The following is an 18,309-nucleotide window of genomic DNA, read 5'->3' as shown; positions in this document are numbered from 1 at the left end:
GTCGGGGCTCCCCTCCGTGTCATTCTCTGGATGTTCCCAAGCCTCCAACACTTACGCCCACAACCCCGCTATCGGACATCTCCGCACCCCTCTGGCCTCTTCACGACTCAAGGCCCTTTCCTCTGCCCAAGCCCACTTGGTGCCTTGGTTTGTCTGTGGACCCACCACTGGCCTCGCCGTGGATTTCCTGGCCACTGAAATCCATCTCTTAGCCAGCACTAGTGCCAAATCCAAGAGCCTTTCCTTTTCGGGGTCTAGGAAACAATCCCAATAAACAACGCCAAGGTACAAGCAAGAGCTCGGCCCAGGGAGGCATTCGGAGTACAGATCGCCGAGTCCCAGAATGGCTGTAACTGGGGCAGCTCCAAGTCATATGGCAGAAGTCTGCATCCAGAAGCTCACACCTGTGGCAGCCACGTGGTTCACCACCATAGATGACCTTTAGTCTGTGGGTCGTCAGATAAGTCATATAAACACTATTAAATTGGGTATACTTCAATCTCATATTTGTGAAGAATTTCTTAGGATATGCCTGAACCTTATGCCACTCCGAGTCGGTAAGCTCTTGCACTAATATCTCTCCCCACCTACGCCTAGCTAGCGTCAGGGGTTTACTCTTCACCAAGTGCTGCGCCATGCCCATGGACGCCAATGGTTGTAGTACCACATGTGTCATTGGTTCATCACGCCCACTGGCCAACAATTCCCTGAAGGTCCGTGTCAATGCTTCATAGGTTAGAAATTTGCCCGGGGGCAGATTGTATTGGGCCACCATATTCTCCATTGGGAGCAGACCTGCCAACTAAAACAGTCGCCAACCATTTCCAAGCTGGCATCCATCTAAGCCGACAGCTGCCCAGCTGAGAAAAAAGAGAGAGGTCCAAAAAGGAACCCGGTTCAGTTCCATCAGGCTGCACAGTCCCAACCTAGTTTGAATCCAATGAATCAATTTTATTTACTTTTCTGTCCTATTTTCTCCATTGTTTCACCATACGTTTTAATCCGTTTCTCTTAACGTATGTTCAATTCATTGTATCCAACCATAACTTGTCGTCGATGTTCACAAAAACACAGGAATATAGAGTGGGTTTTACACACCATGATTTAATCCAATAACCCAATGCATTTCCGGAAGTACATTCCCTTCATCAGGGGCATCTACAAATATAAATACATATTTTATGTTTTAACTTACTTCATTAACTTGATAGAACATTTGTTTAATAAGAAACTTTCACAAAATTTCACAACGAAGTTCATCAATTCTGGACTGTAATCATGTTTACTAAAGCATATTATAAATTAATTTACCACGTACCCGGAGCCACTAACATATTACATCCAATCTATTGACCCATCCTTAATCACACAAATATAACCCAGCGCATTATCTCCCAACCTTTTAACCCCCTCGCTATGCCGAAAAAATGGTATAACTTTTACCATGAATGTGAATGCTAATATTTACTCGTATACGCTTACCATGGCCTGCTGATCAACCCGTTCTCTTAAGATATTTCATTTCATCCTTTCATTACCGGCGTACGGAGACGCTTGAACCACGTTCGTGTACGAGCTAAGTCCATGAGTGCTGAAACATCCTTTTATGCATTCCCATCCTTGTTTAACATCACCTGGTAATTAACTACGCGTGTATACACCGGAATTCTGAACCGGTAATGACAATGAACTAACTACGCTTCAACGGTTATTTAAAAATGATCTCACTTCATCTCCCAGAATACCATATGTTCTAACCCACCTCCATGTGCTAATTCACATGTTGCTCCATTGTTCATTCACAGTCCCTTCATAAAATAGTTTGTGCCTGTCAAAATCTACATGAGTTTTTTCGCCATCTGTAGCGCTACTTTGGTCGTCTCTGCATCCTTCTACGTTATCAGGATGATAAAGAAACTTCTACCTTTTCTCCCAACTAGTGCTGGTAGGACTCTCATTAGCACCTAGTCATGTCCAAGGTCGACTATTGCAACGGTTTACTCATCAATGCCCAAGAAAGAGTCCTAAATAAGTTGCAACTAGTGCGGAACGCAGCCTGCAGACTTCTGACAGCCGGCCCCAAATTCAAACCAATATCCAAGGTGGTACGACAGCTCCACTGGCTACCCATCAAGAGCAGAACCAAGTTCAAGGCGCTATGCATTGCCTATAGGGCAATCCACGACATCGGACCAGAGTTTCTCAGGAAAACTCTCTGCCCCTACTAGTCTACCAGACCCTTACGTTCATTAGCAGCAAACCTGCTGACTGTCCCCCGAACCAAAAAAGCTGCATGGGGCGACAGAACATTTTCGGTCGCAAGCACCAAACTATGGAAGACGCTCCCCCTCCACATCAAGACCAGTCCCACCCTGCTCACTTTTCGAAAACAACTAAAGACCTGTCTTTTCTTTTTTTTAAAATATTTTTATTGTTGCATATTGAAAAACTCGGTCACATGTATACACATTCTTATGTGTGGCCTCAACATTCAGCCACAATACTTCGACATTGCAATTTTTTATTATAATATCTTAACGAGTAACTGAAAGAAAAATAGTTGGTTATACGGCAATGACCATCATATGCATCCTCCCTAAAAATAACTTCTAATTTCCTTTATAAAGGCAACACATTGCGGTCCATTCGGTCTGTGGTCTTTTCAATCTCACACTCCAGGACATCGCAGGCCCACCCCAAGGTCCGTCCCTCTCGATTTCCCCCCCCTCACTCCAGGTCTTCGTCCTCCCCCTCGCTATCTATGTCTTCACCTTCCGGCAAAGGCGCACAAATATCACCCCTATAAGTGTTCCACGGGAGCCAAATTTTATTCCATTTACGTGGGTTACACCTTTGTTGATACACCGCTCTCTCCGTTAACATCGCCAAGTCCATATTCCTGCACCATTGCGTTAGGGTAGGTGTTTCCCGTGCCCCCCATTTCTGCGCTATATCTCTCTTCGCCAGCATCATGCCTACTATTACCCATTGCTTCCCGTATGTCGCCAGGTCGGTCGGGCCCCATATATTTAACAGGCAAATTTTGGGGTCAGGTGTGATGGGGACCTGTGATACCTGAGCCATTGTGCGTGTTATTCTCCGCCAATAAGCCATGATTTCAGGGCATTCCCACGAAGTGTGAAACAGTGTACCCAGCGTTCCGCATTGTCTCAGACAGTGTGGGTGATCAGCTCTGTGAATCTTATGTAGCAGAACACGTGTGTAATAGACTCGGTGCAGTATTTTAAACTGCACCAACCGAAATCTTGTCGATATGCCCGCCTCCCTGGGTGACGCTAACGCGGCATTCCACTCCTCCTCATTCAGTTCGCCCAGCTCCTCCTCCCAGGTGACTTTCAGTTTTCGCAGCGGGTCTGGCATATTATTGATTAATTTACGATAAGTGAGGGAGGTGGCCTTACTTTCCATAAAGTCTGTCAGAAGCCGATCCTCTAACGGTGCCGACTCCGGGACCGTCCTCCCAGGCTCCAGCGCCGCCAGCAATGCGTGTCGGACCTGAATGTAACGGTACGTCTCCGTAACTCTCATTTCGTATTGTACCCTGAGGGTCTCAAATGGTACCACTCCCTCCCTTGTCCACAAGTCCCCAACCGTGGAAATTCCTATGGCGTCCCACTGGTCAAAGCCCTTGCTACTCCTCAGATTGCCAAAGACTTTGGAATCCCATAAAGGCGTCATGCACGTAATCACCCCTCCCCACTTCATTCGCGTTTGGGCTCTATGCCATAGTGCTACGGTATGCTTAGTGGGGCCTCTCAGTTTCCTAATCATCCCCTTATTATAAAGCGGAGCTAAAAGGGTGGCAGTGCCTAATTGCTGCCTATCCGCCAGGAAGGCCGGGTCATCATGCGGTCCATGTATCCATTGGTTGATCACCTTAAGGTGTGCCGCCCAGTAGTACAGTTCCAGATTGGGGAGAGCGATCCCCCCACTATACCAATCCCTGACCATTTTTAGATGTGCTACTCTCGCCGGCTTGTCTCCCCATATGAGGTTTGACAGCAGTGCCGAGACACGCTTAAAGAACGGTGGCGGAACCGTCACCGGGGTGTTTTCTAGGACGTAAAGAAAGCGGGGCAGCGCCATCATTTTATACAACGCCGCCCTGCCTAGTAAGGTCAGGGGGAGAGTCTTCCAGTGCCCCACGTCCGTTCTTAGTCTCCTTAGCAATGGCTGTAAGTTCATTTCTAGAAAGGTATCGTGGCATCGCGTAATATGGATCCCCAGATACTTGAAAGAAACATCGCTCACCAACAACGGACAGTCAATGGGTAGTGCCGGTGGCGCGCCGTGTAACATATAGAGCACTGATTTCGCCCAGTTTATTTTGTAACCCGAGGCCAGCCCGTGCCTCTCACACACTGCCAGCAACGCAGGTATCCCCGTTGGTAGATCCATCAGGTAAATTAACATGTCGTCTGCGTATAAGGAGACTCTGTCTTCCCAGTTCTCCCCCCATCGCACACCCCTCAACAGCCGAGTAGTCCTAATGACAGTGGCTAAGGGCTCTAGGACCAAAGCGAACAGCAGCGGCGAGAGCGGGCAACCCTGCCTCGTACCCCTCCCCAACGATATCTCTCTGGAGATACGGCCATTTGCCGTCACTCGTGCCGTCGGGTTTTGGTATAATAGCTTAATCCAAGATATGAATTTCGGGCCAAAACCCATATGTTCCAAAACTGCGAAAAGGTATTGCCACTCCACCATGTCAAATGCCATTTTGGCGTCCAGTGAGAGGATTGCCGCCTGTTCCGTCAACAGTGGAGCCCGTGCTATCACCCCATGCAGTCGCCTGAGGTTCAGTGCCGTGCTCCTATGTGGCATAAAGCCTGACTGGTCCCGGTGTATTAAATGCACCAAATGCGGCAGTAACCTATTCGCCAGTAGTTTAGCTAAGATTTTGTTCTCGGCGTTGAGGAGGGAGATTGGGCGGTATGAGCCGCATTCTTCCGGCGGCTTGCCGGGTTTTGGGATTGTCACTATAGTCGCCGCACGCTAGTCGGGTGGCAGCTGACCCTGCTCCAGGCTATCCCGAAACATGTTACACAAGGGCGTAGAGAGCTGTTCCGACATCACCTTGTACCATTCTATCGGAATACCGTTAGGTCCTGCAGCCTTCCCTGGGTGTAACGCTGTTATAGCTATTTGAATCTCTTCAGCAGTTATGTCCCCTTCTAGGCCGTCGACGCTGGGCTGTGGCAAGACGCGAGTGGGTACGTCCACAAGGGACGTCACTGCCATCTCACGAGTCACCTCAGTATCGGGGGTGTATACCGCCTGAAAATGGTCCGCTAGTAGCTCAACTATCTGTGAAGGGTGGGACTGCAACACTCCCGCATGGTCTTTCAAATGCAAAATGGCCCTCTGTCCCTCCCTCTTCCTGTCTAACCAGGCTAGGAGTCTACCTGCCTTATCGCCCACATCATACAATCTTTGTTGCGTGGACGTTATTGCATGCACCACCCCTCTTCGCACATGATTATAGTGATTCCGCTGGCATAGTTGGAGTGCATGTCGTGTCGTCGACGTCGGATCAGTCTCATGATCTCTGGTGGCCACGTCCACTTTGTTTTCAAGGCCTAAAAGTTCCTGTTTTTGTGTGTGTTTGTGTCGTGCAATCGCTGAAATAGCTAACCCTCGAAGGACCGTTTTGTATGCCTCCCATAGAACTGAAGGAGACTCAACCGTCCCCTCATTTTCGCTAAAGTATGACCTAGTCCCTTCCTTCAGTGTTTTGGATATCTGTGGTACTTGAAGGTATCCCGGGTATATTGGGAAGATACGTCTCCTCGTCCTTTCCGGATTGGAGAGAGTCAGTGTCAGTGGAGAGTGGTCCGAGATACCCCTGGGTCGAATTTGTACGTCCTCGATAGTGAGGAGGCCGTGTCCCAGAGTCTGTACATCTATAACTTCAGGTTCCATTCACAACCATTCTCTAGTTATTTATTTTCTCTCCCTTGTTTACACACCTGACTACAGACCCCAGAATGTTTGGAGTGAGTGAGTGTGCACAGTGGGTGAAAAAAGGCCCAAAGTGCGACAAGCTTTTGGGGGATTGAGGATAGAGGTGGGTGAGACAGACAGCTCATTGGAAGAGCCGAGCCGGGGGTCCGGCTTAGATGTAAGAGTCCAAATACGACCTGAGCCCCCGCCCCCACCACAATCAATCAATCAATCAATCATATCATTTGTAAAGCGCACTACTCACCCGTGAGGGTCTCAAGGCGCTGGGGGAGGGGTGCTGCTACTGCTCGAAAAGCCAGGTCTTGAGGACTTTTCTCAACATGAGATACATACATTATTTGTTTTGTAAGTGACAGTTGTTTGGCTAAAAATAGCAGCCACGCCGGTCTGGCCTAGCTATTTTTTTATTTTATTTGTTTAATGCATTTTTATAAAGCGCGGACTTTACCCGAAGGTGTCAGAGCACAGTACAATAGAACCATTTACGTTACATGAGAGAACTGTTGCAGGAATAGAACAAAAATAGCATGCCAAAGAGTCGCAGCAACGCAGGCAAAAGGCACACAATCTCAAGCACAGCATGAACAGACTGTACAAGCAAAAATAAGAATAAATATGACAAATTTTACAATGACTAAAAAGAACTTCCTGGTGAACAGTAGCAGGCCATAGAATCAAAACAACGCAGGCAAAAGGAACACAATTTCAAACGCAGCAAGCACAGGATGTACAAACAAAAATATAAACATATGTGACAAATTTACAATGACTAAAGAACTTCCTGGCGGGGTCTGAGAAGGAGTTCTGAAAGTGTCTTTGGAATAAAAGAGATTTGAGGTCCGCTTTGAAGATCTGGATGGAGGTGATGGCACGGCGCGAAGGAGGAAGTGAGTTCCAGGTTCTCACCGCACTACCGGAGAACGATTGTGCCAACAATTTTTCTCTTTTGAAGGAGGGGGGTTCAAGAAGGAACTTCTCCGCATTCCGAGAAGGTCTTGAGCCTCCAGACAGTTTGAGTTTTTCGCCAGATAGCGAGGGGAGGAAGAGTTCAAAGCTTTGTGGGTGATGCACGCTGTTTTGTAGATAGCTCTAGCCTCGATGGGAAGCCATCGGAGAGAAGACAGGATAGGAGTGATGTGGTCACTTCGTTTGGACCCTGAAATGAACGAGCTACTGAATGGAGGACGGATTTGAGGGGGGAGAGGTGAGATTTGGGAAGGCCAGTCAGAAGAGAATTACAATAGTCAAGTTTAGAGAGAACTAGCGATTTGACCAAGGTTTTTAGGTCATTCTCCGGGAATAACCGGCACTTTGCCGTTCCATCGCCCTCCCTTTCGCTCCACCCTCACCTCCCTCTACCTCTCGCCCTCACCCCCTCAGGATCAGGATCAGCCGACTTTGCCCCTATCGGCGATACGGAGAGCCCTAATATTTTTCCTGATCCTTCTCGCTAGGAGAGAGATTTGTAAAAAAGGATAGATTCTGCACCACCTCATGGTGAGGACTGGCTCCAGGTGGTTAAAACCATCTGCAAAATGGACATAGGAACCGAGGCCAGTACACATACTAAGATCTGGGACGATTTTTTGAAATGGAGTGGTATAATAGGAACTTGAACTCTCGCGTCCTATGATTATACCTGCGTGGAATCAGTAATCAGGAAACTGGTTGGGCAGGACTATGGGCCATATGTAGGTAAATTGTGTTTTGCGATTCTCAAATTGCGATTTTTAGGGAATTGCAATTAGAGAATCGCAAAACACAATTTAGGTAGGATTAGCAAAATTTTTTGCTAATCCCACTTATTCCTTATTTGCGAATCGCAAATTGAGATTCGCAAATAAGGAATATCTTCTCATTCATTCCTATGGGCTCGTAGGCCCATAGGAATGAATGGGAAAACATTCTCAATTTGCGATTCTCAATTAGAGAATCGCAAATTGAGAATGAAATTTCAGGGTTGCAAGTGCCTAAGGGCATGTATGTGACCCACATGCACCTTGGAAAAATGCCAAAAAGTGCATTTTTCACAGAAATCGCAAATTACCACCATCCTGAAGTTGGTGGTATTTTGCGATTCCTTAAGCCAAAATTCGCACAACTTGGATGCTTCCTACATTGCATTTAAGGAATGGCAATTTGCGATTCTTTAAATGCAATTGCAAAATAAGGAATCACAAATTTTGCGATTCCTTATTTTGCATGTGGGTTTTTGTGTGCTACATAGCACACTGTCCTAATTGCAATCGCAAATGCTGAAATTCTGCGAATTTCAGCATTTGTGATCGCAAATGGGCTACCTACATATGGCCCTATGTGTGTTAATGAAAATAGCCTGGGGTGGTAATGGGCGGATGTCAGGCTTGACCTGGCAAACAATGGTGGTATGAGCACAAAAAATGGTGAATCACCTCTTCAGAAAGCAGAATAGCTATAAGGCAGTTAACTTTTTGGAAGAAAATTCTGATTCTGAATGTCAAGACAGTGAAGGGGATGACAACAACATGTGTTTTTGAGTGTGGATTCTGAGTATGATGTACTGAGTGTCCTAGGTGATAGGAAGACACCTAAATGTGATATTAGTGTGGGAGGAGTTACAATCACTATCACTGCAGAATCGGGTTTACCTTACACCTTAGTTAATGAATCAGAGTGGAATGAGAAATTTAAAAACGTTTTAGGAGCAGACTGAGAGATGTCTGATATTTTTCCCAAGAGTTTCACAAAAGAAACCATTCCTTTATTGGGTTACAGAAAATGAAGGGGCCGATTCCGATGGTGGGCGGATCGCCCCCACCAATCCGGTGATGGTCACCGTCGGCCCAGCGGGGGCTATCCGCCCACCATCCTGACAGCAAAGACCCCCTTGGCGGGGGGTCTGAGGTCGGATGGAAAGACCGTCCGCAGCTTTTACGCCGGTCGACGAGTCAACCGGCAGAATACAAGGGTAATATGGTGGCGGTGTCTGCAAGACACCACCATCCATATTACAATGCAGGCGGTCACTCGCCTTTCCATGGCAGCATTGCCGCCATGGAAAGGCTCGCGGTCCTTGCTGTTGGGGGCCCGTAGCAGGCCCCCAGGTTGTTGGGGGTTGGGGGGTGCACACTGGGGGTACCTATGGTACCCCCCTGCATTGGCATAGACAAAGTGGCAGTTACCACGCGGTGCCTGTGACCTTGTGCATGCCAATGCACATTGTGCATTCCCAGCATTGTGGCGGGCGGTGCTGTGAGCTCCGCCCGCCACAATGCTGGGAATAGGGAATGCCACCGCCACGGTGGCGGTGGCATCCTGATTGCAAGTGCGGGACCGCCGCACCCCTTGTGGACGGTCCTGCATTCCGCTACGGTGGTGGGCGGACTGTGCCTGCCTGCCATCATAATCGGCCCCCAAGTTTCCAATTTCAGAATCGGGATGTTGAGTTGTATGTTTCCAAAAGAGGGCCATCTGTTTTTTGGGTGGAGGGATCAAGGTGCACTAGGTATCATTTTGGATCCCAACAGTATGGAACCTGTTCTGTCTCTTTAGTGTGATCTAGACAGTGCAAAATGTTTGGAAGAGTACCCTGCTGTGTTTTCAGAGATTGAGGGAGAACTCAAATGTTTCCAGTACAGGATCGTTCTAAAGGAGCATGCAGTTCCTTGCATACATAAGGCAAGGAACATTCCCATAGCCAACAGGGAGGAAGTTTTCATGAAGTACGACGGGTTACGTGAGGCATAAATTATAGAATCTGTGGAGTCCTCAGACTGGGTCCCACCTTTAGTGGTGGCAGGACGTGCCAATAGCAAGATTAGGTTCTGTGTAGACCTAAGAGGCTTAAAAAAAGAATATACTTGTGGACCAATTTCCCCTCCCTAAGATTAGTGAAATGCTGTCCATTACCAAGGTTGCCAAATGGTTCGCCACAATCGACCTTACCTCTGCTTACCACCAGGGCCATTTACATGCTGAAAGCCACAGGTTAACAGCTTTTATAACGCATTTGGGTGCTTTGTAAAGGGTGTAGGACCCAAAGCATCTTTGGTGGAAGCTATTAAAAAGGCTCCTGCTCCTTCCAACAAAGAGGAAAACAGTTTTTTGGGGCATAGCAGAATTTTACGCCAAATATGTAATGAACTTCTCTAGGAAGACTTTTCCCATTAGGCAATTGTTAAAGAATAAAAGTGAATTTGTTTCGTCTGACGAATGTGAGGAAGCGTTCCAAGGTATTAAAAATGGCATATGTAAAGCACCGGCTTTAGAGGGTTTTGACCCCATGTTAAAAAATACGGTAACCACTGACAACAGCTGCAGAGGTTTAGGTGCAGTACTCACACAAGTGGATGGATGAAGGAACGATTGCATAATTGCGTTCGCTTCAAGATCTATTACCCATATGGTAGAGAAGTATTCTGTAATAGAGAGTGAGGCCCTGGCCTGTGTATGGACTTAGTGCATTTCAGAGCATACATCGGGGGTTCTCATTTTATTATCAGAAGCGACCACAAACCTTTAACGAAGGTATTGACTATGAAAGGATTGTTGACTGCTTCTCCAAGACTAGCCCGTATGTCCGTCAGGTTATTGGATTATAATTACGATGTCTGCTATGTGCCAGGAGTTAAGATTTTAATTGCAGATTGTTTGAGTAGAATGCCCTTACCTTTAGTGGACAAACCTGATGGGGAACTTGATAATTGTTGTGTGACGGGTATCCAGGATGGCATTTTGGGAAGTGAATGGGTAGAAGCAACCATCAAGGATGATGTGTTACAGAAAATAAGAGTTTGGATTCGAGAGGGCTGGCCCACCAAGATGGTTACAGAGGAAAAGTTACGTGTTTTATGGGAGCTAAGACATGAAATGTTTGTCGAGAAGGTTAAGATTTTAAGAGCAGGGAGTGTCGTTCCCCCAGAAGGTGTTAACCCCTTCCGTGCTCATGATGAGCTCAGCTCATCATGAGGCACGGTGGCCGTGTGCTCATGACGAGCTGAGCTCGTCATGACACGCGCGGCGCTCACACGCGGGGCTTAATTCTCCAGGGGTGCTGCGTGTTCCACAGAAACGGGTGTGGTCATGACGAGTTCAGCTCATCATGAGCACAGCGCCACCGTGCAGCGCGATGAGCCCCTCAACCCCAGCGCTGTGGCGGAATTAGCCCCGCGGCGAAGGTGTTAAGGACAGAGTTCTACAATTGTGCCATGAGGGACACTTAGGGATTACAAAAACTAAGAGTAGAGTCAAGCATGTTTTTGGGTGGCCGGGTATTAACGTAGCCATTGAAAAGAAGGTTAAGAAGTTGTGTATTGTTCACAATTCGGAAAAACTTTAGTTAGCCTAAACCCCCGTTGACTCTCCTCAGATGCCCTGAGATGCTGTGGGAAAGTATAGGGCAGTACATTTTGGCTCCAGTTCAAGATGGCAGTGATCTCAAATATATTATAGTCATCTTTGATCATTTTGATAAATGGCCTGACTTTAAAATAGTTTCTAAAGCCCAATCTCTCATGACTTTTTTGGATAAAGTATTTCTGAGGGAGGGGCTGCCTAAAGTGAATTTAACGGACAAAGGGCCCCGATTTTGTTTGGAGGTTTTCAAGGCTTTCTTAAAAGGAAGTGCATTGTACATAACACCATGTCCATTTACAACCCCGCTGGAAATTGTGCTGTTGAGCCCTTCAATAGGGTGGGATGTATGACGTTACAACGCATACTTTTACCACGCATACCTTTACAACGCGGTTTTTACCACGCATACCATTACAACGCATAGCGCTTAGAGGTGCTGGATAGTGGTAAGTATAATTTTCTATTCCAACTCCAGTCCCCGTGGACACTAGGGAAGGTGTTGGATAGAAAATTCAACTTATTCCCTATCCTAGAGCGCCCCCCAGCGCAATGGGTTGTAATGGTATGCGTGGTAATGCCTGCGTTGTAATGGTAGTGCGTAGTAAAAATTTCGTTGTAAACGTTACATACCATAGGGTGCTCAAGAATACTATACAGTTGGCCAGGGAAGCTAATTTGTCCTGGTTTAAGGAAGTATGGTGCACTGGATAGGCCTATAGGGCCCCATACAGTGCCACTGGATTTAGTACCTTTGAGATTATGAGGGGCAGGTCTCCTGGTATGAAAGATAATGTTGGATGGAATCACAGTTCTATAAGAAGTGAATGGACCCCAATGCCAGTGAAGGAACACATATCCAAGGCTGAGAGTAAATATAAAGATTACCATGACAATGTTGAATGAGGGTCAGAAAGCTAGGCGTATATAAGAAGAATGAAGGGAGATGTTTCCAACCTTTGCAAATGGGGAAGGTTTTGTGCAATTTCATCTAGTTAAGTGATGGTAAAGTGTGGCATCTGGGTTATATCTCTTTGTATAAGGGTGAAGAGAGAGTTCCAAAGGTTGTTCCAGATTTTAAGTTGAGAGATTCGGATTGACTCATGGGTGAGTGTGGTGCCAGAATGTCTGGAATTGATAATTGTGATGGAAGGAGGGAGGATAATGAGAGGAGGCTGGAACATCAACCTGGGGAGGACACCTCTTTGGGTGACCAACAGGAGATGGCATAGGTTCCCTCTACTTCTTCTGATTATGGGAAGGTAAGGTGGCCCTCCTCTGAGGATGGGGAGGTAAGGTGCCCCTATTCTGAGTATGGGAAGGTAAGGTGGCCCTCATCTGTGTATGGGAAGGTAAGGTGGCCCTCAACTGAGTATGGGGAGGTAAGGGGCCCCTGTTCTGAGTATGTGGAGGTAAGGTGGCCCTCATCTGAGGATGGGGAGGTAAGATGCCCCTATTCTGAGTATGGGGAGGTAAGGTGGCCATCATCTGTGTATGGGAAGGTAAGGTGGCCCTCATCTGTGTATGGGAAGGTAAGGTGGCCCTCATCTGTGTATGGGAAGGTAAAGTGACCCTCATCTGAGTATGGGGAGGTAAGGTGGCCCTATTCTGAGTATGGGGAGGTAAGGTGGCCCTCACCTGAGTATGGGAAGGTAAGGTAGCCCTCATCTGTGTATGGGAAGGTACGGTGGCCCTCATCTGTGTATGGGAAGGTAAAGTGACCCCCATCTGAGTATGGTAAGGTAAGGTGGCCCTCATCTGAGTATGGCAAGGTAAGGTGCCCTTTATCTGAGTATGGGGAGGTACGGTGGCCTTCATCTGAGTATGGGAAGGTAAGGTGCCCCTTATCTGAGTATGGGGAGGTAAGGTGGCCCTCATCTGAGTATGGGAAGGTAAGGTGGCCCACATCTGAGTATGGGAAAGTAAGGTGGCCCACATCTGAGTATGGGAAGGTAAGGTGGCCCTCATCTGAGTATGAGAAGGTAAGGTGGCCCTCATCTTAGTATTGAAAGGTAAGGTGGCCTTCACCTGAGTATGGGGTGGTAAGGTGGCCCTCACCTGAGTATGGGAAGGTTTGGCTCATGGGTGAGTGTGGTGCCAGAATGTCTGGAATTGATAATTGTGATGGAAGGAGGGAGGATAATGAGAGGAGGCTGGAACATCAACCTGGGGAGGACACCTCTTTGGGTGACCAACAGGAGATGGCATAGGTTCCATCTACTTCTTCTGAGTATGGGAAGGTAAGGCTGCCCTCATCTGAGTATGGGAAGGTAAGGTGGCCCTTATCTGAGTATGGGGAGGTAAGGTGCCCCTATTCTGAGTATGGGGAGGTAAGGTGGCCCTCATCTGTGTATGGGAAGGTAAGGTGGCCCTCACCTGAGTATGGGGTGGTAAGGTGGCCCTCATCTGAGTATGGGGAGGTAAGTTGGCCCTCATCTGGGTATGGGAGGTAAGGTGGCCCTCACCTGAGTACGGGGAGGTAAGTTCGCCCTCATCTGAGTATGGGAGGTAAGGTGGCCCTTATCTTATTATGAGGAGGGTAAGGTAGCCCTCACCTGAGTATGGAGAGGTAAGGTGGCCCTCATCTGAGTATGGGGAGGTAAAGTGGGGAAGGTTGGGATGCAGAATCACTAAATCCAAGAAGTTGCAGGACTATGTCTGCAATTGAATCTTGTTCTCAATTTGTATCAATATATATTTTTGTTATCACTCCATTTAGGGTAATGTAGAACGTTGAATGCAATTAATACTTTTTTTATATAATGTAATTGTATATGCATTGTATTTTGTTATTTTGGGGGGAGGATGTGTTGTAATGGGTAATTGCTTGTTATCTCTGCCTTGTTCCTTTTTAGTTTCCTTAGTGACATTGTTATAATTAGAATGTAGTGATGGTGAGAATCTTACGGGGAGAAGACGGGAACCGGCTAAGGGATTAGGAGCAGATTTGTATGTGCTTCGTGGTGGGGCATTTCTTCTGCAATAAAACTTGTTCTACAAGTCTTACAGTCTCGGTGTTACTACAACCCTGAATGTATACATGTATAATGGAAGACCACATCTAGGGTAATCATAAAAAAGATTCTGCCCAAACCAAATTGTGGATTTTTGAAAGCAAGTCTCCACTATCCCTACAGGATGCTGGAAGGGCCAGCACAAAGGGGAAGAGGAAAGTATCTATGTAGACGGCAGTATTATCTAGAAAGCTTTCATTGAGGACACTATTGGTCTCCCCGGGGGATTATTCTTGCTTCTATTCACTTTAATGAGCACATAGAAGGAGGGAACTCTAGGATGGTCAGACCTTAAAAAATTGTATTCGTCATAGTCTAAAACCCCCTTATTGCTTATCTCCATCAAATTCTCGTGGTGTTTATGAAGAGAGGCATTGTATTTATCTATTGTGATCACTTCATAGCATTCAATTTGTGATAACTGTTGAATATCCTTTTCTTCATAAATACAAGCATCCATTATCATGGCAATGCCTCCTTTATCTGAGTTCTTAATTACTATGGAGGTACCGCTTTTTGGTGCCTGTAATGCTGCCCGCTGGATAGATGTAAGAACATCAAACAATTTACCCCCTTTGTCCCTCAGGGCGATTAACTCTTTGATCACCGTTTCATGGAACGCATCCAGGTTATCATGTGGCAGCGTTGGAATCACTTGTGACTTAGGTTGAAAGCCACTGCCACTGGGTGTTTCTGTATCAATACCCAAGGCATCAAGCACCTGTTTCAAGCCCATATCTGTGTCATCGCGTTCCTTCTCCCTGTGTAATGTTTCCCGTGCCCCAAGCCCTTCAACCTCCCCAATCTGTAGGTCACAGGTGTTTAGGCCAATACAATTAACACCAGATTTAGGCTTAGACGTATTACGAATTTTGCTCACTTTTAATTTTCTTATGAACAGGACAACAAAAAAATGATTTCTCCCTGAGTATAAATAACCTGAACAGTAAGAACACATGTAAGAGGGGTAGTCCTCATGGCAGGATACAAAATTCCAAAAGGAGGGACAATTAAGTGTATTCACCAATGACAAGCCAGTATTTTTAAAAGACAGCTAGGGAACCAATGAAAAAGATGGGTGTTTTTGCAAGCCCATTTCCTAGATCCAGCATGTCTCAAAGAGACAGCACAAGCACTGCCTAGGTGAGACATACAAAGTTACAACTTGAGGCTTGGCATGTCTATGTAGCAGAGAGGGTAAAAAGATCTTACGGTGTGATATAGTTCTCATTGGGGGGAAGTAATTGAAGAGTATCAAAGGGATGTGTAAGTGGTACACAGTATTTAGGGATTGGGAGAGAGTGCAGACTCTGCACTCGATGTCATTACGCTTCGCGCTGTTGCTCTTCCAGGACCAGGTAACTTGTTCCGCTTTTTCCACCCGCAGGTTCCGCTGCTCCCGCTGCGGCCACGCCTGGGCATCGGCACATGTACCGATCTTCTTCCAAATGAAACTGGAAAAGAAGAGAAGACGAGGGACTGTGATAATAAATATCTTCAGGCAGAAGTGTAACAGCTGCCGAGCAGGAGTTTATGAAGAACCAGAGTTTACTGAGGAGAACATCAACATCATCTTAAACAACCTGCTGATCTCCATCCGGGAGTTTTGCTACGGCGAGGACGTGAATGACGAGCCGCAACTTACCTTTGTGTATGGAAGCATCAATGGGCCACACCAGCCTGAGAACTGTGAGGCCTGCCAGTTAGGGATCTGTGACTGGACTCCAGGTGGCAAGAGGTCTTCTAGGAAGATATCTCCTGCCAAGGCAAATTCTATGCAGTACACCCTAGAGTCGAGTACGCCCAGTTACGTCGACATCCCTGTGTCTTGCACCAAACAGTCTGGAGACCAGTATGCTGGTGACTCTTGTTTGTGGAAATGCTGTGGCGTTTGCTGTCTGATTCTTGCTATACTGTTACTGTTACTCATAATATTAATTTGGTACAAACTAAAGTATAAAACATGAGCCTCATTTACTAAGATCTTGCTTGGATAACAACAGTCTTACGTAAAATAGGCTGATCTACTCCTGGCTTCAGTTTTTCTGGATTAATGAAGTTTTACGTCTGTCTTCAACCACAGAGAGTAGTGCTAGGACTGTCTTAAGCTATGGGAGACCATCAGTAAAATCAGGCATGTGTTGTCTTTTTATTGATTAATGGAAATCGTGTTGTATATTTTTTCTTGGGCTGATGGGTGGTTGGTATAATACGGCATTGTCACACGGATGAGCTACAGAAATATTCAACTCCGGATAACCCTCAAGCTCTGCAAAGAGTTCAAGGCACTGCAAAAAAAAGACAACTAAGTCACCAGGACAGTGCCAAGTTTTTCAGGGTGTTGTCAAGTTGTCACTCATTTTTTCCATTGTGAATTTGATGGTCCTTTGACTGGTGCACCGTGGCCTTTTAGGCCATGCGAGGAGCCATCATGATTTTCATCAGTGGAATTTCCACTCTTTGATGGCGACTGAGTGCATTGCCACTGGCTGGCACTGATAATAGCACTGGGAATGTATTGGCGTAGATTAAGACATGATTAAGGCTCCCGGTTTTCCGTTTTTAAGGATTTTTACAGATAAGTACAGACAGAAAACAATGTGTTTTCTGTCTGCATTTATCTTTAAAAGTGGATAAATACAGAAAATTGTGCTTCTTTTAGATGACTCTATGTGCTTTCTTTCATGAATTATAGGCCAGCAGCTGAGCAGATGGACAGCATGGGAAATTAAAATACAGATGAAATGTCTTTAAATAACGGAGTATGTTAACATATATTTATGGTATAGTGCTAACATCTACCAGTGTACGCATTCTGTAATATTTGGCAGCTTAAATAGCTAAAATACGACAGACATCAAAGTATGAGTACGCGTCTGTCAGTTAAATAGATATGGAAATGTACAGTTTTACAACTTAATTTATACGCAAACACAAAATAAATATGGGTAAATACAGATAAAATGGCCCAAAAATAAATAGGGATCAATACAGACGGAAACGGCCCAAAAAATAAATACCATAAAACCGGGAGCCCTACACATGATTTTGATAGGACTTAATTTGGGACATTGCCATGTCTTGGTGGCGATGGTCTTTGTAGCTCGTTTTCAGGCAGCAGCGTCGTCGTAGCCGATGGGGCAGAATGCGGCGAGCAATACTGTAATATCCCAGGTGGATCATTTTCCGAAAGAAAATGCTTGCATGTCGTGAGAATCTACACTCTCTTATCTAATTTAGATATGCTATTAAAATAAAAAACCAAACTGTCCTATAATTTGCAAAAAGGACTTGGATAAATTCGATTCAAGAATGAACCAAGATTGACGTATGTTCTTTACACATATTTATGGAAAGCCTTTACAGGCAATTTTATAATGGTATTAAATTATCACGTTGTTTTGATCAAGTAACCGTTATTCTGTGGTTTAAGGTTTCATTGCTTGCCAACAATTGGTAAAAAAAAACAACAAAACACAAATGGGATTGTCTTCAGAGCTGCTGTAGAGTTGCCTAATCCAACATTTACATTTTTTAAACAATGTGTGTGACTAAAAAATATTTTAAAATCACAATACAGAGAAAGAGTTTAACAGGAAACATATTGGAACACCCCCAGTGCAAAGAACATCTCTTAAAAAGATCTAGGGGCCGATTCACAGAACTAACTTAAGACAAATTCCTAAACGTACTACTTTTGGTATTCACAGAAGTTAGTATTTTGTCTTAAGTTTGTCTTAAGACAGACTTAAGACAGACTTAAGTTAGGATTTTGTCTTAAGTCTGTCTTAAGTCTGTTTTAAGACAAACTTAAGACAAAATCCTATCTTCTGTGAATACCAAAAGTAGTAAGTTTAAGATTTTGTCTTAAGTTAGTTCTGTGAATTGGGCCCCTAGAGCGCGCACGTGCACGCGCATGCGCTCTCTCTCTCTCTCTCTCTCTCTCTCTCTCTCTCTCTCTCTCATTCTCTCGTTGGTC

General features: G+C 45.7%; 1 protein-coding gene across 1 annotated transcript in view; it reads left to right on the top strand.

The window, feature by feature from the left end:
* LOC144792116 (uncharacterized) overlaps positions 1-17,743 on the top strand; it is a 35,621-nt gene extending 17,878 nt beyond the window's left edge. Inside the window, exon 3 of the mRNA XM_078666993.1 lies at positions 15,718-17,743. Within this exon, the coding sequence (XP_078523119.1) occupies positions 15,718-16,297 (580 nt within the window). The 3' untranslated portion in view covers positions 16,298-17,743. The remainder of the gene's footprint in view (positions 1-15,717) is intronic.
* Positions 17,744-18,309: the final 566 nt, after the last annotated feature.

The sequence above is a fragment of the Lissotriton helveticus genome, chromosome 11, assembly GCF_964261635.1.
Source record: "Lissotriton helveticus chromosome 11, aLisHel1.1, whole genome shotgun sequence".
Taxonomy (NCBI): Eukaryota; Metazoa; Chordata; class Amphibia; order Caudata; family Salamandridae; genus Lissotriton; species Lissotriton helveticus.
This window is presented reverse-complemented; position numbering and strand designations above follow the sequence as displayed.